At 48.9% G+C, this 25,069-nt stretch overlaps 3 protein-coding genes across 7 annotated transcripts in view; 1 reads left to right on the top strand and 2 right to left on the bottom strand.

The window, feature by feature from the left end:
• Positions 1-14,466, bottom strand: part of ING5 (inhibitor of growth family member 5) — a 24,979-nt gene extending 10,513 nt beyond the window's left edge. The window contains exons 1-2 of the mRNA XM_018083118.1: positions 14,463-14,466; positions 13,711-13,712 (exon numbers count right to left, since the gene is read on the bottom strand). The gene's annotated coding sequence lies outside the window, so the exon portion shown is untranslated. The remainder of the gene's footprint in view (positions 1-13,710; positions 13,713-14,462) is intronic.
• On the top strand, positions 7-3,978 carry DTYMK (deoxythymidylate kinase). The gene is made up of 3 exons (XM_029963702.1): positions 7-790; positions 2,685-2,882; positions 3,439-3,978. Exons 1-3 carry the CDS (start codon positions 707-709, stop codon positions 3,547-3,549), a joined length of 393 nt encoding a protein of 130 aa, XP_029819562.1. The 5' UTR covers positions 7-706; the 3' UTR covers positions 3,550-3,978.
• Positions 5,452-20,229, bottom strand: ATG4B (autophagy related 4B cysteine peptidase). Of its 5 annotated transcripts, none has more exons than XM_018083112.2 (13): positions 20,043-20,229; positions 19,519-19,590; positions 17,330-17,428; positions 16,767-16,868; positions 16,262-16,334; positions 15,569-15,648; positions 12,031-12,227; positions 11,147-11,225; positions 10,305-10,450; positions 9,612-9,668; positions 9,049-9,142; positions 7,104-7,209; positions 5,452-6,990 (listed from the first exon to the last, which is right to left on the bottom strand). In XM_018083112.2, the coding sequence occupies exons 3-12, from the start codon at positions 17,388-17,390 to the stop codon at positions 7,136-7,138; spliced, it is 963 nt and encodes a 320-aa protein (XP_017938601.1). In that variant the 5' UTR covers positions 17,391-17,428; positions 19,519-19,590; positions 20,043-20,229; the 3' UTR covers positions 5,452-6,990; positions 7,104-7,135. The 5 variants fall into 5 exon arrangements, with proteins under 5 accessions (XP_017938601.1, XP_017938602.1, XP_017938604.1 ...); XM_018083113.2 differs by having other exon boundaries at positions 5,452-6,837; XM_018083115.2 differs by having other exon boundaries at positions 5,452-6,834.
• Positions 20,230-25,069: the final 4,840 nt, after the last annotated feature.

Here is a 25,069-nt window from a genome sequence, read left to right as displayed (position 1 = left end):
CCATACTGGATTAAAGAACTGGGGAGCTGAGACTGAACCAGCCTAGACTGTGAATTTACTCTTTTCCCTGAAGAGGCCTTGCTTTGCCAGGCAGTCCCTGTGAGTGACAATGGTTAAGGAATTACCCCCAAATTTCCCCTCAAGCCAAAGGCTGGGTTCAGCCATGACTGGCTGTCCTTGCTTTAGCCCCCAAGTCTTCGTGTGTGGAGGTGGGGAAGTGGGTGTTGGCTGTTGTTTTCACCTGGAAACCTATATTGCAAAATGTTCTCATTTTACAGAAAAGCTTTTGTGGCTCTGCTGTAGTGGCAGTGACAAGGAAACTGTGAGTAAGGCAGATGAATGAGCTCTAATAAGAACTGTCATTGTAAATAAAGGGGGCAGAGCGTATCACAAATCTACTGCACCACCTAAAGAGGGTCATTCATATCAATACAGTTCAGTTGTGATCTTGCCTGTAAACCCTGGAGCTGCCTAGAGCAGTGCCCAGCCCTTGGCACCCTGAATTTGGGTGTCTTGAAAGGATATTTGGTTAATGCCTGTCAGAGAATACAAACAGCTCTTTGTCTGCATCACAGCTGACCCTGACAGTGATCTCTGGTAATACTGACATACTTGGTTTTTTAGATGGAACTCCTTTCATTTCTGTCACTACAAAGGAGTGTAACTAACTTCATTATTTTTTCTCCCACATGGTTTCAGACCACTGATGAAAGAGAAGCTACACCAAGGGATCACGATCGTGGTTGACAGATACGCCTTCTCTGGAGTGGCCTTCACGAATGCCAAAGGGGTGAGTGAGTCCTGCAGCAGCCCCTGCCCCTCTCTCTGTTTGGGGGAGCAGCTCCAGGTAGATGCCATTGCTGTGAGTGGCCCAGGGGCCATTATCCTGCTGGGAAATGAGGATTGCAAGTGAGGGCTGGAAGTTTCAGCTCAGGTGTTGACATAGTGTGTTTGTCCGGGTCTGCCCTTCCCCAGAACAAAGAAACTCATTTGGTTGCTTTCTGTAAATCTGGACAGACTCCTGGACTGGAAGCTGACCTGTTTGACTCTGGAGAATGATTCCAGGAGTTTATTTAAGACTCTCCGTGCTTGCTCTGACTGCTGGCCCATAAACTTGCAAAGAATAACAGAACCACTTATGTTGGAAAGCACGTGTGGAAGTCATGAAGCCCAGCCTCCAGCAGGGCTGACTCGGGCCCACATCCAGCCAAGGTTTGAGTCTCTCCAGGGATGTAGATCCACTCCTTTCTGGGCTCTTCTTTGCTCACCTTCAGAGTAAAAAGTGACTTTCTTCATTTAGCCTGAAGTTCTCACGTTCCCACGTGTGCCTTTTGGGCCTGTCCCTGCTTCCAGGACAAGTCAGCTCTGTCAGCCTCCCTGTTCTGCACAGTCACTCTTGTCCCATTCCATCAGATGAGCCCCATTCCTGCTGAGTAGCCCTCAATCCTCAAAGAGCACCCTGTGGTCACAGAAGCTGAAGCCAGGCCTGCAGCACCAGTGTCCTGCATTAATTCCTGCCCAAGCCTTTTCCTGCTTCCTGGGAGGATTGAGGAGATCTGGGTCCCCATGCCTTGCACCCTCACCTACATCTTTGTCCACCCTCCTGCTTCCCCAAGCCTGGACAGTGGGGCTTAACCCTGAGATGGATGCATTAAAGCATTAAGGTGCTAATTGGGTGTCTGCAAAGGCCCCAAATTAGGAGCGAAGACATGTAACACAGGCTGAGTCAGTCACTCCAAAATTATGATCCCAAGCCCATATGGGCACAGCAAGGAATGTTCTGCTATCCAGTGGGGGGAAAAATGTCTTAAAGTGTCTACATTTCTTTGACTGCAGCTGTCAACCTGCAGCACTCAGGCATATGGATGCAACTCTTGGGAAGCAGGGATGGCATCCTTTGCTAGAAGGGATCTCATCTACTTGTTAAAGGAGTGGAGTTTGACATGTTTTTCACTCCAGAAGCATTCCCAGAAGGAGGGAAGATGTTGATGCCCATATCTAACACAGTAGTTACCAGCAGCCAGAGCTCATGTCCAAGATGCTGTGGCACTTCCAGCTTCTATCACACCCTCAAGGGATTAAAAACTCCACTGCATATGCATCCAAAAAACACCCAGACTGCTGGGATACAGAACATCTGGGGAGAAACTGGAGGGCAGATTTGCCTGCTCCTCTTAAAAGAGGGATTTAGGATTTGGATGAGCATTAAGTGGACAAGCCTCCATGGTCTCCCCACAACATCATGGATTCACGTGCCCTGATGGAAGTCTTCAGATCAGTCAACAAGATCCAGAAACTGGAGAACTGCTTCTCTTGTGTCTGGACTGAAATTCCTGGGTAAGTGAGTGTTGAAAAGGAGCCTCCATGGGCTCAGAGATCCACAGGGAAGCTGTGTGGTGTTTGTATTTGGGAGCAGCTTTCTTTTGGACCAGGCACGAGTTTTGGACTGATACAGGCTGTGAGGAGGCTCAGGATGTGCCTTGGTAGAGCTCTGAAGGGCTCTGCAGAAGAGGCATTAAAATCTTTAGCTCTGTCCAACTCAAGTGAGCACAAGGGGTGCACAGCACCCAGCAAAACCTGCTCCCCCCCAAATTACCAGGACTGAATTCCCACATGGTAAGCTGGGATATTATTGCTTTTTGTGTTTCTTTCACCTCAAGTTTGGTTGTCTTTGTTTGGGACAGAACTTCTGCCTGGACTGGTGCAAACAGCCCGACGTGGGACTCCCAAAGCCAGACCTGATCCTGTTTCTCCAGTTAAGCCCGGAAGAAGCAGCAGAACGAGGGAACTATGGACATGAACGTTATGAATCCAGCTCCTTCCAAGAGAAAGTTCTGCAGTCCTTCTATTGTCTGATGGAAGACAAGACCCTGAACTGGAAGGTGAGGAAATAACCCCAATGGGCTGGTCATGGACTGGGGTGGGGGTCTCTCATGAGAGCTCCCAAACTGTGCCCATCATATCCCTGTGCTCCCCCTTCCTGCTCCTGGTCAGGGGGACATGCTGGGGACCAGCCAAGGGCACTGTGGGCTGTGGCAGAGGGCACTTCCCTGTTGCAGAACACCCTGGTCAGCTCTTGGAGCACCAGTGATGAATCTCAGCTTACCTGCCTCTATGTATCTAACACATCCCAAAGAGTGTCAGCAAACAACATGCAACAGCAGTTTCTTCTGTTTCCCTTCACCCAGCCCCACATCTACTTCTTAAATGTCTATTCCTAAATAGATTTTTCCCAGTTCCACTCCAGAAACAGTGCACAGGAGGTATAATTAGCTCATTTCACTGCTCAGGAACAGTAACAATATTGAGTAATGAGGAGGAGCAGGTGTTAACAGCAAAGATTTTCTCATTTTCTGGTGTCCAGTAACATGTTTCTGTGTTTTCTGTATCTATCCTGTTTTGTTTTGTTTTGTTTTTTTTTTTTTGTCTTGGAAACAGACAGTGGATGCTTCACAGAGCATAGAAGACTTGCACAGAGAAATCAAGTCCATTGCAGAGAAAACCATGGAGGAGGTTCAGAATAAACCTCTGGAAGAACTCTGGAAATAAGACTTGATACAGGGCAGGTCTAAAGGAATAGGGGAAAGCTCACCTCATGGATGACTCCCTTACATATCACTCTCCAGTAGCTACAGCTCAGATCCTGAGTATTCTTCTGGGTCCAACGATGCTGATGTCCTTGTTATTTCATCTGCTCCTCCCCCTCCATAGTCCCTTCCACATTTTTTAAATGAATATGCCATAAGCATGAATCAAATTCTTGGTAAAAACTTCCCTATCCCAAACAGGAGCTCTTGTTGCAGCTCGAGTCCTGGGGTGCAGATGTGGGTGTGAAGCCCAGGGCCACCCCTGAGCATGGAGAGTTTCCAGTTCCAGGGAACTGCCATGTTTCTGATTATTCTGCCTCTCTAGTAAATGCACCCTGCATGCTCAAACCGGTTTGTAGAGGACTTGCTAATAAATTATTATTTTTAAGCATTTGGCACAGGGCATTTTTTTTCCCCAGTATGATCATTTATCTTCTAGAAGGGCACATGGGAGGTGAAAGTGCTGCAGTTCAGGCTCTAAATCCAAGGAAAGCTGTTTGCTGGAGCTGTGGAATGAAGGGAGAGGTGAATTCAGGCCTCCTTCCCAGATGTGCACTGAGAATGGGACAGAAAAGTGCTGTGAGCAGGTAAGAGCCTGCAATAGATGGATTAGCTCACAGCAAGGCCAGTTTGGAGGGTGAGTAGCACATAAGCTATTTTAGACTGGCTAAGATGAGGGGAATCAATCTGTGGCTCCTACACACCCCTCAGTGCAATTTAAACAGCCCATAAGGGCTGCCAAACCAGACCAGCTATGAATCACCTAAGCCAGCAGTTAACAACCAGCAAACCACAACAAACTGGAATGTTAAATCATTTGCAAGGGGCACTGAGAGATGGGGATGCCCAGGAGAGTTCATGTCTCTGCTGGACAGTTAACACACCTTGTAGCAGGGTGGACTGCATTAATCTCCTGCTCGAACTCTCAGAGAGAGGCAGATTGAACTGATTCCCTTGCAGGGAAAGGAAAGCTAAATGTTTAAAGCAAAATTGCTAATACAGACATCAGCTGAAATGGAAAAAGCTGCTCCTTTCCCTCCACAGCTGCCCAGCACTTGGCAGCCAAACACTTCTGGTGAAGCAGATGAGTGCCTGTAATGCTGAATCAGGCCCTGACAGCACCACTGACACAAGACAACACACAGGGAAGTCTTTTAATTATTAGCTTTAAGGGCCTGACTGAAAAGCCAGAAATACCTGTTAAAGATCTTAGACAGCTGAGCTTAGTTCTGTTATTGGGGTTGTGTTAACACTCGGGTAAAAACCTGTCTGGCTGAGCTGTCCTTAACCATGAAATCATGAACGTGAAATAAGCAGTAGAATCACAGAATGGTTTGGGTTGGAAGGGACCTTAAAGATCATCTTGTTCTATGGGCAGGGACACCTTCCACTAGCCCAGGTTGCTCCAAGCCCCATCCAGCCTGGCCTTGGACACTTGCAGGGATGGGGCACCCACAGCTTCTCTGGGCAACCTGTGCCAGTGTGTCAGCACCCTCACAGGGAAGAATTCCTTCCCTATATCCCATCTAACCATCTGGCAGTGGGAAGCCATTCCCCCTTGTCCTCTCATTCTAGGCCCTTGTCCAAACCTCTCCATCTCTCTTGGAGCCCCTTTAGGTACTGATTCTTCTGGTGAACAGATCAAGAGGGTGATGTGTCCTGAGTGATGAGATCTCAATGAAAAGGACCTGCCCATGCCAACAGAGCGTACAGCCTTCCAGTTAAAGCTCTGTGTCCTGCTGCTGCATGGCAAAACAGGAATAATGGTTATTGAAACTGGTTACAGCATTCCCTATCACAGGGCAGGGTCACTGGAATGCCACCCACCACCTCTTTCAACTCGTGCAAGGACATTAGAACAGGCAAAGATTTTAGATCTGTTTATTCAGATAGAAATTGAAAGCAGATGAATGGAGCACAGCCCCACTTCCTCTGCTGCCTCTTCCCCTGACTACATGAGAGAAGAGGAGAAGCAGGCAGAAAGCAGCAAATAATAATTTAGTGACAGAAGCATTGTGGTTCCCAGTTCAAACCTCTGCTTTCGGATAGCACAGGGACAGAGCATCAGTAGGTCAGTCACAGGGGAAACGGGTCATGTCTACCCAGGTGGCACCACCCTTGGTCACAACACCATCATCTGACAGGTTCCAAACCCGAATGCACAAACCAGAGCCTTGTGAACGGGGTTGCAGTGTGCAGCATGCACCAAGGAACTACGGCAGCAACTTCCCTTGCAGTTTGCAAAGAGACAGCTCTGCTCCACCCTTCTCTGTGTGGAGAAGAGCCCCAGGCAGAGCTACCACCTTAAAGCAGCTAAAATTGCCAGTATAATTGGACCTTCTCAAGGCATTCTGCCCGTTTGGGATGATTACCTGACAGGGGTTTCTCCAGGCTGGCTCCTACAGTACCTCTGTGCACACTCTGCAGGGAGGGGGGCAGGCAGAGTCAAGGTACCAACAGCTTGGAATCCTACCGACCTTCAGGTGCCTCTTCTGCTTTGGAAATGGAATGTCTGACAGGAGTAGCTGGAGGAACTGCTGATCAGTGCACCGAGGGCACCTTGAGGAGTTTCACAGCTCACGTTTTTGGTACGACAGGATTAACTCCCCAGACGCTGTGCCAGCGCACGAGGGCACAGGCAGGAGCCCGGCAGATCTCCGCTGTCCTGTTTCACCTCTCCCAGCTGGGTCTCTTTCCAGGCCTATGGAATCCAGTTCTCTGCTCAAAGCAGCTTTCCTGAAGGTACTCGCTGTAGAGATTACATTGTAGAAGCACATGGATTGACTCACTGAGCAACACACACATTTTCTATTCTTCCATTCTCTCTGCTGTTATTTAAACTGGGATTGAGATGCTCCTTCTCAGCAGCACAGCTCTGTTCCACACTTCCCCAGGCAGCCATTCACTTGTTGAATTCCCAGTGACTTGGAAGTTCCCTCAGTGCCCTTTCCATAGGGGGTGAGCAGGAGAGGAAGCGCTGTGTCCTGCAGAGCATGAACAGGAGTTGTACCGTAGGGATCTGCACTCCAGAGGCTTCACAGCTGTCTGTGGGACGTGGCTGCTGTTCCTTGGCATTGTGAGCTGCAGTCCAGGTTGGCCAGTGAGAAGAGAAGCTGCTAAAGGCATTAACTGGACATTTCTCCTGCAAAATGATGGGTGGGCTCTACTTAAGCTTCAGCGGGGAGTCCCCACGGAAGGATCCAGCACTCTGCTGATTCCCGTGCCTCCCCCGGAAGGCCCAGCTGACCTGCTGATGTAACAGATAGGCTTTGAACTCCTAAGCACCACTGCATCCACTTCCAGCAACTGTTTGCTGCTGAGAAATTCTGACTGCAGCCAGTAAGGCTGTAACACCCACTTGGTTCTTCATCCCACCGCAGACACTGCGCGCTCTGCTCCGAGGCTGCACGGAATGCCGGGATGGACAAGAGGCGGGGATGGCAGCAAGCGCCTATTGAAAACCGGTAGCCCCAGGCTCTCCAAGGAGCTTCCCTCCCCCCTTCTCCCCACACATACACAAATTTGCAGAGTCAGTTTCCTATTTGTTTTCAAAGGGACAGGATTTCAAAGTCTTCATCTTCTGAGTCAAAGAACCTTTCCAATCTGTCGGCATCGGAGGAGTCTGGAAGAGAAGAAGAAAGCACTGCCTCCGTGTGACACCCTGACTGTGAGACCAGCAGCTGGAGGGCATCACAATTTGAGTGCCAAGTGCCCACAAGTTCCAAGACTCAGTGACATACCCGAGTGAAGGCTCTGAGCAGGGATGAGAACATGTCAATGGCATGGAAAATGCACTGGAGAGAATTATATGGAGCACAGAAGTGCGTCACCTTTCACAGATCCCCAAAACAACTCTGCTGTGACTGTTCAGTACAACCTTGCTGTGCCCCAACTCTGCATTAGCAGGAGACTGTTCTGCCTCAAGAGGCTCAAAATAAAGAGAACTTGCCCAGTTCTGGACTAATATCCATGAAGGTTTCTGGCTCAATTAAGGGATACATTCCTGCCATGTATCGGAGAATTGTTTCTACTGTAGTTACCTTTGGTACAACTGTTAGGGAATGTGATTACACAACATGCACTCTCCCAAAAGCAATTGTACAGTATAGTTGATCCCTCCTGTCCATCCTTCCAACATATGGTGAGGAAGGAGCTCACACCTAAAGGGGAAGCAACTTTAGCACAGGGGAAATTCAGGTGAGACCAATGGGCAAACTGAGGAAGGAGAAACCTGTATTAACTCAGGCTGGACAGTCACAGAATGTCAGAATGGTTTGGGTTGGAGGGGACCGTAAAGCTTACCTCATTTCAACCCACTGCCATGGGCAGGGACACCTTCCACTATTCCAGGTTGCTCCAAGCCCTGTCCAACCTGGCCTTGGACACTTCCAGGGATGGGGCAGCCACAGCTTCTCTGGGCAACCTGTGCCAGTGTGTCAGCACCCTCACAGGGAAGAATTTCTTCCCACTATCTCATCTAACCCTGCCCTCTGGCAGTCTGAAGCCATTCCCTTGTCCTGTCACTGCATGCCCTCTCCAGCTCTTTTGGAGCCTCTTTAGGCACTGAAACGGGCTCCAACTTCAATTACTCCTCCTAGTGAGGAACAGGACTACGCCAAACAGAATGGCCATGGCAGATGGAAGAGTCAGTACAAGCCAGGGAAGAGGAAGAAGGACAAGCAGTCCACTACAAAAACATTTTTAAGAGTAGGAAAGGCAACAATTGGGGACAATTTAAGAGAGGCAAGGATCGATTGGCAGCTTAAGGGAATCGAGCACTCTTACAGCACAGGACAGTGCAATAAGGAAGGCTTTGAAAGTTCATGCTACAGGGAGACAGTGAGGAAGCACAGGGTGCAGGTGCAGGAGGCAGCCTGGTGCCTGGTGTCAGGGTGGGTTTGCCCACACACACTCACTGCTCTTGGCAGAAGCTGCCAATGCCTCTCTATCTCCTGCAATGTTTGTGCATGTTATGGACAAGATAAGCAGAGCCTGACAGTCAAGACTGGTGGCCAGCAGTTGTTCCTTCTCACACTGGCAGTGGTACATGCCAGGAAGGAGTGCCTTATGCTGGAACTAAGTGTGACCAGCCCTGTCTTGGACCATTTTCATTACATAACTACTCAGCTTTCAGCCTTTTCAATGGACCCTTTTGATTCCTCCAAGCATCCCTTAAGAAATCCTAGATTCACATTACTGTGACAGCCTGTGAGCTTGTTTTTCCTTCTCAGTCACCATCCCCATTCACAGAATCGTTCTAAAAATCATCCTGAGACACTGGGATCTGCAAACCACTAGTTGAAAGCCAAAAAAACCAGATCACTTGATCCAGGAACTCCAGCTCAAACTCCGGAATGAACAGGAACATATCAGAAACCACTGTGCAACCTCAAAATTTCCAGAAAACCAAAGGGACCGGCTCACCCCAGCTCTCCCTCCCTCCCTCCCTGCGTGGCCTCACCTGGTGTGAGATTCAGGACGTCGGGGTTGGAGAAGTGCGAGGGCTGGCGTTCCACCAGCTCGAACATGGGCAGCGCTCCCCTGACCAGGGCCAGCTGTGGAGACAGAGCACAGCCATGAGAACCAACAGCTCTGCACTCCTGGGGCTCTTTAGGGGGTAATAACGATCTGTTGGCACTTCACTGCAGCTGGAAAAATGCTTTTCAAATCTTTTACTTGTGTCACCAACAGAATTTCGGAGCTATGCTCTCCTTGGTAGTTTAATAAACTGTTTTAATATGCTTTAAAATGGGATCATGCTGCTGAGAACATGGTCTCTGTGCAGTGGTTTGGCAACAAGACAATACCTGATACTCCTTTCAGTAAGAGTAGAATTAGACTCATTAAGGTTAGAAAAGACCTCCAAGACTGAGTCCAGCTGTTAATCCAGCACTGTCAACACCACCACTAATCCATGTCCCCAGGTGCCACATCCACATGCCTTTGAATACTTCCAGGAATGGTGACTCCACCCCTTCCCTGGGAAGCCTGTTCCAATGTCTGACCAGATCTATAAACACAAACCTTTTTGATTTGCTGGCACCAGTCATTAAAGTCTGCCTCTGTGTTGCAGAAAAAGCCCTGAAAAGAAGAGAAAAAGATTTTATCCTTCTATATTTTAGATTGATTATTTCAGACCTAAGACCCTGTATTAATGCCAAGCAACGTGATCAGGATTGTGAGCAGTTATCTACACCCAACTGCCTTGCTCTAAAACCATGCATAACACTACCCTGTGTTAAGTGAACACTCCACAAAGGCTGATTCTGACCAGGCTATCCAAGTGCTGGAATCATTAATGGCTGCTCTACTGCAGAAGGAAAACCAGGAGGAACAACCCCCATGGAAAAAAAGGGCAGGCATCTCAGGCTCAACAGAAAACAAGCCACAGTGCATCCTCATATGGATTCAGGAATAGCTGCGGATCTGCCCATCAAGACAGGAATCAAAGCCCAGACTAAACCTGAGAGAAGGACACAGCCCCAGGAGGAATGGCATTTAATTGCCATGCAAGGGGGACTTCCCTGGGACAGCTTCCCGCACAAGGAGCTGCTTTATGGCTGTCACCAAAACCCGGGGCAGCACCTGACCAGAGCACAGCACTGCAGAGTGCCCAGCCCATCCCCACTGCCTCTGCCAGTTCCCTGGGGAAGGAGAGAGCTGTGGAACAGAGGGGCCCCAGCACTGCTCCCTGGGGGATGGGGAGCAGGAACCCACCACGGCGATGGAGGGGTCGAGCTCGGCGATGCTCATCCTGCACGGAGGGTGCTGGCAGTGGAAGCTCTCGTCGGGGAGGCAGCCGCTGTCACCGGGCTCCACCGCCGGCTGCGTGGTGTGGGGATCCAGGTAAATGAGCTCCTCGCCTGGACAGAGAGGCAAGGACACATCAACAGGAGGAACCATGCCAGCACCTTGGTCTCTGAGGAGCGGTGAGGTAGAAGGAGTAAGAGCAACGGCAGAGCCAGCTCTCGTAGCCACACAGAGGAAGCCACATTCTGGGGACAACTTGCTTCCAGCCACTTCCCCAAATGCTTCTCAGCCAGGCACAGAGCCAGCTGCCAGAACCACGGTGGCCACTCCACAGCAACCCCCTGGGATTGAGGTACAGGCACTGTTTGGGTACTGTCCCTGCTCACCCCTTCCCAGGTCCTGGGTAAGCTCAAGTAGACCCCAGAAATCTAAAGCACAAGTAACCAGAGGTCTCAGGCAGAGAGAGAAAAACAGAGGAGAGTAATGACAGTTTGTAGGGTTTGAGGAAGGGTCACCTAAAGGACAATTATATCCAGCCAGGCCCCAGAGGGAGATCAGTTCTGAACTCAGGAAGCAGGTTCTGTGCACTCCCCTTACAGACAGGATTAGTGTTACACAGTGGCAGTTTATGGCCAGTGTTCAAATCTACACGACTCAGGTGAGAGGTTCGGCCCACAGCAGCCTTCCATGCTTCCAGCAGGGAAGGAAAACCCTGCAGCATTCCCCACAGGCCAAGCAGGAGAGCTGTGCACCCCACAAGCAGCGGGGGGAGATGCTTGGACAGCCTTTGGAGTCCTCTGGGCACTCACCTACATAGCCAATGAAGTAGTGAGCACTGTTTGGCTTCCCTCCGATCACTCCCAGGGACTGGGGCATCATGAAGCAGTGCTGGAAAAGCAACACAGAAAACACACAGCTGACAGACAGTGAGACAGCAGGTGGGAACAAAGGCAAACATCCAAAAATGCAGTGAGAAAGATGGGACAGGGACACAGAGAATCTGCAACTCTAGCAGCAAAACCAGCCATTTCTGGAGAGAGGCTCCATCAGGAAGGTAGAAGGCTACAACACAGGGCCTTCTAGGAGCATGGAAGCAGCTCAAAAACACTTCCAACTGCTGACAGGAACACAGAGATGGACCAAATGGAAGAAGCCTCACAGGAATTTGGAGCTGTCTTACCCACACAGCTCAGAGCCTGCCAGCACTAGGACAGCAAGACAATGTGCACTCTGTCTTGTGCACATACTCTGCACACCCTTGATTCTGCAGCTTCTCAATACTCCAACCTGCAACTGCCTGCCAGCTCCTGGCCTTAGTCTGCAGCACCAGCTCCAGCCTCAGAGCCACAGGAGTGTCCAACACTGCATTAACCAACACTCAGGTTACCGCCAAGCAGGGTATAGTTGTGCTGAACAAATGCTTCAGCAGGTTGGTGCTATCTAAACACTGAGACCAAGCTATGAAGTAAAATCCCCAAAATAAAAAAGCAACCTCAAAAAGGCACAACTCCCCGAGCCCCACCCCATTTTTCTGACTAGAGCCTGCAAGAACCTGTATCCTGACCTCTGACACGAGTTGTCTCTCAACATATTTTTCTTTTGCAAATAGGACAATTATTTCTGAATAATTACTTAATTCACAACAGGATCCTTAAGCATCACCCCACCAGGAATTCAGCTCCAAATCCCCTACCTTTAGTGTTTCAATATAGGCTTCATTGATCTCTGTGAGCCCGAGGCGGAGAGGTATCAGCAGCACCAGTGGTTTCCACAGCACAAGCCTGTCTCTAACCCCTGGTTCCTCTGGGTACCCGTTATAGAGCACGTCTGACTCCAGGGCAGGACATGCTGCAGCTCCAGCACACGGCAAGTTGGACTGGCACAGCCGCCCTATGGAAAGGAACAGGAGCAGAGAGCATCAGGAATCACCTCCGTTTCCAGACCTTGAGTCGTTCTAGTCAAGCTCTGATCAACAACTGCTATTTTCTAAAAGCCTACAGCACTTAAAAACAACGAGAAAAGCTTGAAGAGGCCCAGTGCTGGGACTGTGTGATGTGTGTACTCCCTACAGGGCTGCTGAAGGGCTCAGCCTTCCAGCCAAGCTCACACCAAGTTTACGGCAGAGCACGTTGTACTCACAGCTACCATCTGCTGGGCAGTGAAAATGCCAGTTCTTCCACAAGGTGAGCAAGCACCTGTGCCAACAAGGTTGGATGAGCTGATTAGGCTGTCAGGCAACAGTCCTGAATTCACAAAGCTTGTAGACAGAACGAGAAAAGTGTGGAGTGTCCAACTCCAGAGGAATTCACAGAGGATGTGAATGAACTGAATGAGGACAGTGTTATGGCTTAACACAGGAAATGCTCATCTGTAACAGTGCTGTAGCAAGATACAAACATGGCATCTGTCTAGAGTAGTTATAATGTTCCTAAGTTCACTTAAGTTTCCTAAAGGTTTTAACCTTCACGAATTTTGTTGGGGATCATTCAGCAGCCTCTTCACAGACCTAAAGCAGGATTGTCACTGAACTCTGCAATTTCAGCATAAGCTTTGCCTCTAAGATGTGGGGCAGCAGAACTCCTCGGAGCATACACATGACATAAGCACTCTGCATCCTCATTCTACAGGCTTGACAAACACACAGCCAGGTTGTAATGCACCCAGGTTATGTAAATTCTGGTCCAGAAAGAACTCGAAGCTTACCTGTCTCACTGGCCAATTTCATTACTTGCTGGGTGTGTGAAGAGAAAACCCCAAACTCTGAAGAAACCCACAGCACTTTAATGATGAAGCCAAGGCAATTAGACAGAATGCCAGAGGCTCATTTAATTTATTCCTGGCCTAAATTGAAGGCCAGGACACTCTAGCAGGTAGGACACAATGTAAACAAACACCTTAATCACCAGCCATTTGACCTTGGTGTTTGTTCACTACCGAGAGCTTCAAACCCAGCTGAACAAGGGCAATGTTACACCCAAATTTAGAATAAATACAACTTTGATCTAAAGCCTCAGGAGGAAAGACAACCTGCATGGATGTCTGCAGTTTCTCCCTGTACTGTCCCTCAAGAAGGGAGAAGGTGTACGTGTGCATCTCATGCACAGACGTAGTTACCAGAAGTCCTGAGGAAATTTTAAGTAGTGATTTCTCCTGTTAAAACAGGTTCTTTTGTTGCAGTAGCCTGCCTGTCCTGGTGATCTGATATCAGCTGCCAATCCAGGGCTGTTGCTGCATGGGGTGTCACTGCAGGTTTCCTCATCAGGTGAAGCACCTGGCAATCCTGTGCTGTGGTGTGAACATATTTAACTCCAGTTTAAGCAGCAGAGAGCTTGGCACAGACTAAATTCACCTTGGTCTTTGGCAGGCTTTGCACTGCTATGGTGGCAGAGCGTAGCAGAACTTGTCTAAAGCTTCCCAGCTGGATCCAAACTATTTACTGCAAACATATTCCAGCAGATCTGACATGACACCTCTCCTGCTGTGGCTGCTGCTGTCAGGTACTGCCTTGGAGCCTCATCACGTTTCTGATGCGCAGGATCCTCCAATGCCCAACTGAGAGCCCCCTTCTGATGGAACACAGGGGTAAAGGTGGATGTTTCTTCAATGCTGTAGCAAAAGGCATTTCCTGTGAACCTTTGGCTTAACCTTATCAGTGACCAAATTAATGGATGTATGAAACAACATGACTTCTATCATCAATGTCTGGGGCACAAGGTATCTAACACAAACCTACAGACGTGTAACACATCAGACCCACTCACACAGTGACCTTCAGGCCCTGTACAGGTACATTATGATCCACATCTGAGGACAACAAACACGGCCTGCCCATGACAGGCGGTACGGACACGCCACTTGAAGCAGCATCAGTGCTGAATAGCCAGTGCCACACAGACAGAGCCTGCAGCACAGCCAGGCCTCGCAGCCAGCATGCTTCAGCTCTACAAGTGATGTTTTCAGGCTAAGGATGAAAGACAAATCCAATTTCTGTTTTTTAAATTGGCCCTTGTTTAAGCCAAGGACATCAGCATGTACCTTCAGCTCAGGTCAGACAGGCACTTCTCAGTCAGATCCAACTGAGCTGCCTGACAAGAGATGGAGCTTTGTAACGTGATTGTCCTGCACTCCAGGTAGTTGATGGTAGTTGATTCTGGTTCTGTGGCAGCCAAGAAGCCTAAATGATGCCTGCCACAACCTCACCTGTAACCTTGCCCCAGCTCCAGCACTCACCAGAGCATTGTACCTGCCATTCCAGAGCACTGCCCTGGCAGAAACACTGCAAGGTTTGTGCTGGGTGAGCTCCCTGCCTCGGGAGCTGGCCTAAAGCAAGCCAGGGGAAGGGCTGGTGAGGCCAGGGCCATGCAGGGCTGCAGCAACCAGCAGTGCAGGCACTCAGCTTTCATTACTGCAGGGCTGCAGCCTGAGCAGGCAGGCTCAGGATGGGCACCAAGACCTGCTCAAGCTCCAGAGCCAGCCTGTGGGCAGGATGCACCAAAAAAACCCCAAACAAAATAAAAGGGAAAAAAAAAAGAAACAAACCCATGAGTGAATACTCCTTAAAATGATGAGATTCACTCTAGAGATGGATTTCCTTCTTAGCCCTGCCTCCTGCCAGTTTTGTTCACTTTTCCCTTCAGTGATTTGTTCTAGTTTTCTTATCCTGCCTAATAGCAGAGGCATCCTACCCATTATATGAGAGATGAAGCAGCCATTTACTGCTTGCTACTCGTGGCCATAAACAAGTCCAACATTGCCATCCAAGCAGCTCCCACTTACTGTCTGAAGGTCAGCAAACCTTCCCTCCAGATAGAGAGGCCACTATGCCAAGCCAGAGGCTTTATCAGATGAAGCAAAAGTCAAACAAGGGCCTTCCTTGCCGTAGAACAGCAGTTCTCACCTGGTTTCAGAATGCTTGGCCATAGCTTTCAGAGACCAGAGAATGGTGAGTGTTGAAAGGAGCCTTAAGGCTCATCCAGTCCCACCCCCTGCCATGGGCAGGGACACCTTCCACTAGCCCAGGTTGCTCCAAGCCCCATCCAACCTGGCCTTGGACACTTCCAGGGATGGGGCAAGCCACAGCTTCCCTGGGCAACCTGTGGCAGGGTCTCACCACCCTCACAGGGAAGAATTTAAGACAGAACATGTACTTCATGTTTGTTGTGCTCTCCAGCTTTTTTCTGGCTTGTTGCTGCCAGAGGATACATCACATTCTACCTCTGTGTGGTACTTACGGATTTCTTCCATCACTACTGTGTTGTCCATGGCTATATGTACTGCCAGGGAGCTCCACGTATCAAAAGTTGCGAGTTTTCTACGGGAAAATTAAAAGCAAATATGTAAGGAAGAATTAATACAACTACATGACAAAGATGGTGGGGTAGCAGAGAGGAGAAACTGGATTAGGAGGGACTGGTGTAATCAATTATGCTATGAAGTGTGCTTTGATAGAGGCAGAGTTGTAGACTTCATTACTGCCTGAAGAATAAAGAATAAACAAGGTTGCAAATGGGATTACACCTGGGAATCTAATCTGCTCCTCAGCAGCTACTAAGTACATGAGCCCTGATACAATCTCCAAGTGGAATTCCTTAACTGCTGGTTACCAGAAAGTGAGACAGCATTAGAAGTGAAATAAAAGCACTTTGACTTCCCATACATTATCTCCTGACCACCTGTACCAGAACCTGGGCTAACTCAGCCTATGGCCTGACCTGGGAAAGCTGCCTTTAAGCAATCCCAGCCTACTCCAGGGAACTACCTGCTCATGTACCAACGTGAGGGGAGAACAGTGAGAGGAGGGAGGGTGTTAGTCAAGGCAGCCCATGCTCCCACAGTGGTCAGAACCCTGTAAGCTCAGGTACCACACCCCAAATGACCCCACACTGCCTGGTTCAACAGGCAAAAGGAAAACAAGCAGCCCTTACTTGAGCACCTGCGCGACTGTGTTTGGTCCGTACCACTGGCCTATGGATTTTCCCTCTCCAACTCCCATCTGGGCTGCAGCACAAGGAAAAAAAAAATTAGTAAGTAATTTCACCCACACTGCATCGCTTGCTCAGCAGGCTTGTATTAAATAGGGAAGAATTCTCACTTGGAAACATTGAATCAGCAGAATGTACCCTGTCATGGGGTATCTTCTTGTAGGTGGGGGTGAGCAGCTCATCCTGAAGGACTGTAAAGCAAATCCTTTCCCCAAAATGCAGCAGCACAGAAGTTCAAAGGGCAATGTTGCCTCAGAAGAAACTTTACACAGAGTGTTTGATCACCAGACCACCCCTGTAACCCGTGTTCTGTTCACTGAAGCTGTGGGTACCTTAACACCCTATAGGAAACAGGCAGCTTTTCTCTTTTATTTTTCAGGGAAGTTTGTATTGAGGTGAGATCCTTCCTTACTCCATTTGCTTCTTCTGAGCATTTCTTTCCTCTTACCTATCTGGTGAATGGAGTAGTAGCTGTCTTTTTTGTCAATGAAGGCATTAAGAACGTTGAAGTAATTATCCATCTGCCTCTTCCCTTTTATCCACCTCCAGTCTAAGACAGAAAATGAGATATATGAAACAAAGCATGGTATTTGTTAGCAACTAGAGGCTGCAAGCAACAATTCTCTTCCTGTGCATCAACCAACTGACCTGATTTTCACATTGTTATCTTACTATTAAGCATCTAAGGTATTTCCAACAGTAACAGACTAATTTTAAAAGAACAGAAAGCATCCTCACAGCTAGGATAAAGGAATGTCACCCACAGAAAAACTAATAATAATAATAATAATAAAAATACAAATATCTATGTAGAGTTGGAGAAAACAGGGAAAATCCTGCTGAAGAGTTCCCAGTAGATTTCTCTCCCAACAGCCCTGAACTTGAGAAGACTGAAGAGAAAGTCACAGAGCCCTCACAGCAATTCCCTCCTGTGCCCTCGTCATCTCTGTCCTTACAAGTGCTGCACTTGTGGGAGCACGTGGCCCTGGAAGTCAGTGTGGGCTGGTTTACCTCTTCCCAGATGCCTGCAGACCAAGGCCTGAGCAAAGATCATCTGGCCACAGCGCAGCATACAGCCCCAGCCGGTGTCCGACGTGGGACCGGTGCCTCCTGCAAACGAGGACGGAGAACAGACACGGAATGAAGGGGGAAACAGTGCCAAGAGGGAGAGAAGTGCAGGCACAGTGAGTCTGCGTGGGCAGCAGGCTCACAGAGACACGAGGCAGGGAATCAGGACTAGCTTAGCTCACACACCCAAGGCTGAGAACCAAAAATGTGGTTAACAATGAGTGACTTAATGGCGTCCCTTAAAAGCAAATAAACAAACCCCTCTAATGCCAACTGAAAGGGGAAAAAACTTCCAAGGGGAATCCAAACAACCCAAGAGAGAGCTGAATTTCTCAGGAGCACAGTGGCCTCTAAGCCTGGCTGCAGACTCCCAGCCCAGTTCAGAGACAGCTCTATACAGAGATGCCTGCTGCAGGTGACTCTTGCAATCCTCATCTTGAGAAGGCAACTCAACAAGTCCCAAGGAATTCCTACATAAGAAGCAGCAATGACAGGCTAATATTCCAAAGTGAACAGTGTAGTTAGGCCAAAAGAAAAGGGATCAGACAAAAAAAAAAATAAACCCCCCCCAGCAATGAAAGAAAGACACATCCTACATCATGTTGGAGAATAAGCTGGATATTAGCTCACACTGGAAAGTCTGAGACAAAGACTTCCAAGACAAAGCTCAAGGCTGGAAGCATTTCCCTGACAGACCTTCCAAAGGAAACTGCAGCTCCTCCACTGCAGCTCTGGCTATTACTACAAATAATAGAGATAAACATTCAGTGTGACCACAGCAGGTGAGCTGTCTCATGAGCACACAGCCAGCTGTGCCTGGGCAAAGCTGCCAGAAGTCTTTGTAAGGCTGCTTCTGTCTTTTAGTCTTAAACAACTACTCTCCACAGGGAGAAAAATCACCCAGAGAACTATTTAATCAACATCTGGATGTTCAGCAGCTGTCTTCCATGATTTCACCAGTAATTTATAACATATACAACTTCCAAGAATGATAATGCTTTACCAAATTAGCATTAGACAGTCCCCTAACCCTTACAATATTTAAGTGGGCAAGCACAGAGGGAAGTGACAAACAACAACAGGGATGACTGGAAGAAGAAAAATACTAAAAAAGGTTTACTGTATATATGCAAATAATATTTATTCTGTAAATGGGAAATGACTCAGAAAATGGTGTCTGCCTTTGCCTCACAGCCTTTAATGACTCACAAAACCCCAATTGTGTCTGCGAGCCAGTTCAATATGTGCTAACCCTTCAGTCTCAAACATGTGTTTAACTGTGGTGCACAAACATGAATTTAAAGGAATTAAACTACATCAAAGATGTCTGAGGGCTTGTGAGACAGAGGATTTACCAGCAGGGAAAGAACAGCACAAGCCAGAAGGACCAGTTACCAAGAAGTCTCTTTTCCAAACCTGAGCCACATTCCTTCCCCACTGACTGCTGGAGATGGCACTGACAGAAGGGGGATATGGGTGGGGCTTGGAATCCCATTTGCCTTAGATCCTCTTGGAATCCCCTTGCTCTTAGATCTCCTCTGATATACCTTGCACCCAGAACACAAAATTAAACCCCAGAAGAGGCCATACAGAATATCTTAAGGAACCAAGACATCCTCCTTCGAGTTCACTGGGAAAAATTTCCCATATCACTACAGCTCCTGTGTGTAACAGACACTTCAGGCATTTAAAACCCCACACACAAACAAAACCCCCCTCACAGTCTAGAGCAGATGCACAAAAGCAGCAATTTCCATATCATATCTGTAGCTTTCATAATTTTAATCCACTTCAGGCCCAAGACCATTATTCAATAATATTTCACACTAGACTGATGTAGGATGTGATGAGCATGAAGCACAGAAATCTTCCCAAGCTGCATAAAAAAAAAAAGAGCAGGCTTCCCAAACTCCTCCTTGTGTCCTTTTTGAAACCACTGCTATCCCTCACACCCAAGGGGATGAGGAATTCTCATTATCAGATAAGCAAAAGTGTGTCCAATCAATTAAATGAAGCGCATTTCAGACTTCTTATGAATGGAAATGATGCCATGCTTGTGGGGACTGCTTTGTCAGGGACAACCAGATTATGATCATTTCCAGGATGTCTTTAGACTCCCCCACAGTACATACCAATAGCAGGGAAGTTCTTTCTGTAGGTGAACCAAAGGCGAGAGGTCACATCCAACAGGATCTCTTCCTTCTCTGAAAGGTGTCCAGCATCGAAACGCACACGTGAGGGTGGCACCACCACAGCCAAGCCCACCTCCCACTCACCCTCCCTGAGGACAGCAGCATCTGCTCCTCACAGCCTGCATGCCCAGAGAGGGAGAGCCTGGCTGAGGAACAGGGCAGTGCTGCTGTGCAGAAAAAACTTCCTTTTCCCCCCAAAACAGCTGCAATCAACCCAAAGACACTACAGCCACAGGCAAATCATGAAGAGGCAAACCATCTTCTTTCCTCTGAGCATCCCCCTGCCTCCACCATCCAGCCCTCACGACATGTCCCAATAACTACTGTGTGGTAACTTTCTGCACAGAAATATTCCAGACTCCACAGAAATGGCCAGACAGACAGAAGCCTGGCAGTTAAAACCCAAGTGCAACACTAACAAAGTGCTCTGGAGCATCAGAACGTTGCACTGCCCATGAAGATACCTGTAAAAACACTGTATTTCCGGCCGAGGATCCAGACGGGTTCTTTGGTCTCAGGGAAGTCTTCATACTCAAACCTGAGGGTGTCGTAGGTAAGGGTAGCTGGAAAGAGAAAAGAGAAATTACAGACCTTTCATAGCTTTTCCTTGTGTTCTAAAAACCAGGCAAAGCTACAGAACCAGAGCTGCTGTGGCCCTGTAACTCACAGTCCCAGAGCCTCTGGGCTGCACTGCACCCACAGGCTCTGGGAGGCACAGGGGTGATCCAGCCCTGACTCGCCCCTGGCTGCTCCACAGGCACAAAAGCAGAGGGATTTCCAGGCTAGGCCAGCTCCAGGTTCTGCCTGGGGCAGAAAACATCTAAAACTTCAGCTGGCAGCTATATCATTTTCCAGAACAGGCACCATCCTGCGTGTCATCAGCAATGATGTTGAGGTTCTCTTTTCCAGCAAGCAAAGTGGTAAAAATCCTCTTTCAGAGAATATAAATTTGGAAGGAAGGACACACAAAACACAGATCACCTTCAGGTGGGAACTAAACCTTGCTCAGCCCCTCCTCAAGAGGCAACAAACCCAGCAGAAGCCTTTACAGGTGTCACCCACAACGTGAAGAACGCAGAGCTGTCCGGATGTACCTGCACACAGGTGACAGGCAAACCTTGTCCCTTTTACTGGCTCCCTTCACAGCACAGCATCCATCAGTGCCTAAATATCCATCCTCTTCCAGGACCGTGACAGAACAACCCAGCAGCACAGGCTGCCCTTGGAGCAGGGCAGCTTAAGCTGTCATCACAGGGAGGAAAAACCAGGAGATACAGATGAACTGTGCTCCACCAGGTCCGTGTTTGGGAATCAGGCACTTTAAAGTAGCCTGGGAACGCTGGAAATGAACCAACTGATTTTGCAGGAGTCAATTCTTTAACAAACCACACCTAGAATTTAAAGCAGAGCTAAGCCAGACTGCTCTGTAACTATTAAAGCAGCGACTGAAAAATCCCTCTCACAGCAGATGCAGTAAAATCTGCAGTAATGGGAGTTGAGTTTAAAGCAGGACAAGGGAAAGCCGCTCCCCTCCATGTCACACACCTCGCCTTTGGCTTCCTAGGAGTCACCTTGCTGCTACACAAGAGACTTTGGCCTCCTGTAGGCATCTCATCAGCCTTCTGCCCCTGGGCTCTCTGATCTGGAATTCCAATTGTCCAAGAAAACACTGGAGCAGCAGCAGCAAGACACCCTCACTAAGACCAGCTGCTCTTAAAGCAGGAACTTTGGCAACAGAGGTGACAACACGCTCCTGAATAAAACTGTGCATCAGACTCTGCCTTAAGTCAAGCCCAAAAGATCTGGAGCACATTCCCTGGGTGAATTAGTCCTTAAGACTGTTTCAGGCACATTTAGGATAGCACAGGCCACACACTCCCATTCCCATCCCATGATGTGACTCCTCAGCAAGCCAAGCTAAGCAATTCTGTTTGTACAGAGATGTCCCAGTGAACTATTGCAGTCTCCTCTAACAAACTTTAGCAGGGAAATTAAGGATTTCTTTCCCATCTACTACCCAAAGTTTACCAATTTCCAGATTTATAAAGATAAGAGATACGATCTTAACATAAAACCTGAAGTTCTCAGGAAGGTTTTAAAGCTCTGAGGAATATTTTGTGGTCTGTCAGTTCTCAAGCTTGCCAAGTATCTATCTCTCTGTCAGGGACCCCAAATTGTTTGAAGAAAATGACTGAAACAAGGATGCTACACAGGAACTATCAAATGACCCACCATCCCTCTTTCTCCTTCTCAGCAACGTTCCCTTGCCTGCTCAAATGTCACAACCTCTGCAGCCTCACATTTTGCAGGGCACCAACCAGATCCTTAGCAAAGACAGGATTTGCAACTGGATGCTTCCCTCTGTATTCAGGGAATGCATCACATGTGCCATGACACTGCACATTTGGGATGAGAGTCCCAGGCTTGCAGCCCTTCAGCTGAATGCCTAACATCTGGCTGTGTGTGTCCAGCTGTGCATCCAGACATTAGTGCCATATTGGTATTTTGGGAGAAAACACTTGAAAGGGCACAACTGCTAAACACAGGAGTTCAGGTTTCCCCTCTGCAGGGAGACAAACTCAAGTGACTGCTCCCAGTTAACATCAAGGACATTATAAAGGCAGCAGTAAACTCCTCACAAGGCTTGAGGTCACTGAGTGTTTCCCTTACAAGCATCCACCCTCACGTGCTCCAGCACTTTTCCAAGCTACATCCCTTGTGCTATTGCCCAGATGGCCTAAATATGAGCCAGTGGGGCCCAAGCAATTCAGGCAGAGGCACAAAGTGTCACAGCGGGCACAGGAACCTTTCTCTCCTTCTTATAGCCAGAGAGAAAGGGTCTGAAAAGAAGTGAGCCTGGAAATTCCCCAAGCAGAAATCCTGTTTGAAGCTGCTCCTCTCAGAGCTGCAGAAGCCGGGTGAGATCAGCACATTTCTCAGGCAGTGCTCCAAAACTTCACCTTCAGAAAGCCCTCAGTCTGCTTTAATTACCGACCTCTGAGCATCCAGGACAGCGGAGCAGCAGTTCCTGCAGAGAAAGATGTGCAGCTGCTGCACATCAAACACAGCAGTTCAACTTCACACGGATTTAAAGTTAAAAAGCAGAGTGTCAGCCCTGCACAGCTCACCCTGAGAAAGGCAGCCTTGCTTCCTAGGGGTCTTGGACACACTGAGAATGATGTGAGGCTCTCTGGGTCTCTGCCCCATGGGCACACCACCCATAGGATCTGCAGAACACCTTCTCCTCCTAGAAAGCCTCAGCAGAAAAGGCAAAGCTTTGTACACACCTCTACAGAATCACAGAATGGTTTGGGGTGGAAGGTTAAAGACCATCCAGTTCCAGCCCCTGCCATGGGCAGGGACACCTTCCACTAGACCAGGTTGCTCCCAGACAAATCCAATCCAGCCTGGAACACTCCCAGGGATGTGGGAACAAACACCACTGCAGAAGACACCTGTATTAAAGGAATTTAGTAGTAAAGGCACTCAAACTTAAAGGACATTAAATACCAAGATAAAGCTGAAATGTTTGAGTTCTCTTCCACTTCTGTGCACATGGTTGAAGAGCAAGGAACCAACCTCTGACACACCCAGCCCACAATAACAGTGACCTTCAACAGCACTTTACTAAACATGAGTTTGGGTGAGGTTACTGAAAAGCTCTGTAGCATCACAGAATCCCAGAAGGTCTGGGTTGGAAGGGACCTTAAAGCTCATCCAGTTCTACCCCCTGCCATGGGCAGGGACACCTTCCACTAACCCAAGTTGCTCCAAGCCCTGTCCAACCTGGCCTTGGACACTTCCAGGGATGGGGCAGCCACAGCTTCTCTGGGCAACCTGTGCCAGGGCCTCCCCACCCTCACAGGGAAGAATTTCTTTCCAATATCCCATCTAACCCTGCCCTCTGGTAGTGGGAAGCCATTCTCCCTTGTCCTGTCCCTCCAAGCCCTTACCAAAGTACTTCTCCAGCTCTCTTGGAGCCCCTTCAGGCACTGGAAGGGACTTTTAAGGTATCCCTGGAGCCTTCTCTCCTCCAGCTGAACACCCCCAGCTCTCTCAGCCTTTCCTCACAGAAACACATCTTGACACAGCACAAGAACAACTGTCTAAATACACAGAATTAGGGTAGAGGGTGAAATTTTCCCTCCCTACTTATATTCCTAAGCTGCACAACAAAACACTCGAACTAAAAACGTTATCCCAACTTGTACCAAACACACAGGGAGAGGCAGCCGGGGCTGAGAGCAACCCTTGAGCACTGCTGTCACTCTGCAAAGTGCTGGAGGCCAGACCTGTGCTCACAGCAAGTACAGAGCCCCTGAAAGCCACCAGCTCCCTCTGCCTCACCATCTCCAACGCCACTTGTTTCTCCACCAGCTCTGGGAAACAAATAACCAGTCAAGACTTGGTGACTCAAACAGAAACGCAGCAGGTGATTTTCCTTGTGGTTTGAACAGCACAGCACCAACCACTCGGTCAGAGCCTGCCTGCTGAAAACCTTGTCATGCAAAATACTGAAGCGGAGGTTTTGAGGGTCGCGCCGAAGGAAAACCAGGCTTTGCCACAGCTCCCTTCCCAAATTGCTTCCCCCATTCTCTGCAGAGGCTTGGCTCTCATTGCTCCCCAAATCCTTCAGCCTCCAGTGAACACCACCAAAAAGGAGTCAGGAATGAGGTGGATGATCCTCTCCCTCAGCTGATGCAGAGGGCAGGAACGCTACTGAATGTGGAACATTTCAAAAGAGAGCCAAGAGAGAAGGTAAATTTACTACATTAGTAAAGCTCATTGCTGAAAAACACCAAACAGCTGGAACCCTTCCTTCTGGCCTCTGCAGACAAAAGATTAAATCTTTTATTTCCCCTAAGCTCTTTCAAACAAGACAAATCCTGATTATCTGAGCACCAATGAGGAGTTAAAGGACAGCTAGGGAAAAAAGTCATTTAACTGGAGAGTAGTGCTTCCTTGGACGTCCAGAGTAAACAGTTCAAAGTCTGCCTGTCAGGTCCTGTTCTGGGAGGGGGGCTGGACACCGAGGGGCTTGATCCCAGAGACCCCCCTGCCCCTCCCCTTTGCACGGAGGAGATCCAGCCCCACTGCCCACCGCAGCCAGGCTTTCCTTCCCTTGTACCGATCACACCAAGGGACAGCAAACACATCTCCCGGCTCGGGGTGTGCCAGTTCACTCCCTGGACCGCGTCCTGTTCCCAGGTGTGACACTGGATCCAAGGACGCTCCGGCAGAGTCGGGACGCTCTCAGCCGGTCCGAGCTGACAACAGCAGCGCCAAGGACGAAACAAGCCGGGACAGCCGCCCGGGGGGACGGGAGCTGCGGGCTGCCCGGGACACACGCGGAGGAGGAGCCCGCGGAGCACAGGGAAGCGTTTGTTGGGATGGAACAAGGCTTATCTCTGCGGTGGGGGGTGGAAGCTGCTGCTGCACCAAGGCTGGAGGGAAGCGGGTCCCCACACCAGAGCCAGACACTTATTTTTAC

This window comes from Manacus vitellinus, unplaced genomic scaffold, assembly GCF_001715985.3.
Source record: "Manacus vitellinus isolate BGI_N305 unplaced genomic scaffold, ASM171598v3 scaffold_60_pilon, whole genome shotgun sequence".
In the NCBI taxonomy this organism is placed as follows: Eukaryota; Metazoa; Chordata; class Aves; order Passeriformes; family Pipridae; genus Manacus; species Manacus vitellinus.
The sequence above is the reverse complement of the archived record's forward strand: the minus strand, read 5'-3'. Positions and strand labels throughout refer to the sequence as shown.

What these genes read in the sequence shown, in the direction of transcription:
- DTYMK (XM_029963702.1), top strand. Translation starts at nt 707, where the DNA reads ATGAAAGAGAAGCTACACCAAGGGATCACGATCGTGGTTGACAGATAC. An exon ending in CCTTCACGAATGCCAAAGGG is followed by an intron (nt 791 to 2,684) that starts GTGAGTGAGTCC and finishes TGTTTGGGACAG; the next exon opens with AACTTCTGCCTGGACTGGTG. An exon ending in ACAAGACCCTGAACTGGAAG is followed by an intron (nt 2,883 to 3,438) that starts GTGAGGAAATAA and finishes TCTTGGAAACAG; the next exon opens with ACAGTGGATGCTTCACAGAG.
- ATG4B (XM_018083112.2), bottom strand. Translation starts at nt 17,390, where the DNA reads ATGCTGCGCTGTGGCCAGATGATCTTTGCTCAGGCCTTGGTCTGCAGG. An exon ending in CTGCAGGCATCTGGGAAGAG is followed by an intron (nt 16,869 to 17,329) that starts GTAAACCAGCCC and finishes TTTCTGTCTTAG; the next exon opens with ACTGGAGGTGGATAAAAGGG. An exon ending in CCTATATTGAAACACTAAAG is followed by an intron (nt 11,226 to 12,030) that starts GTAGGGGATTTG and finishes TTGCTTTTCCAG; the next exon opens with CACTGCTTCATGATGCCCCA.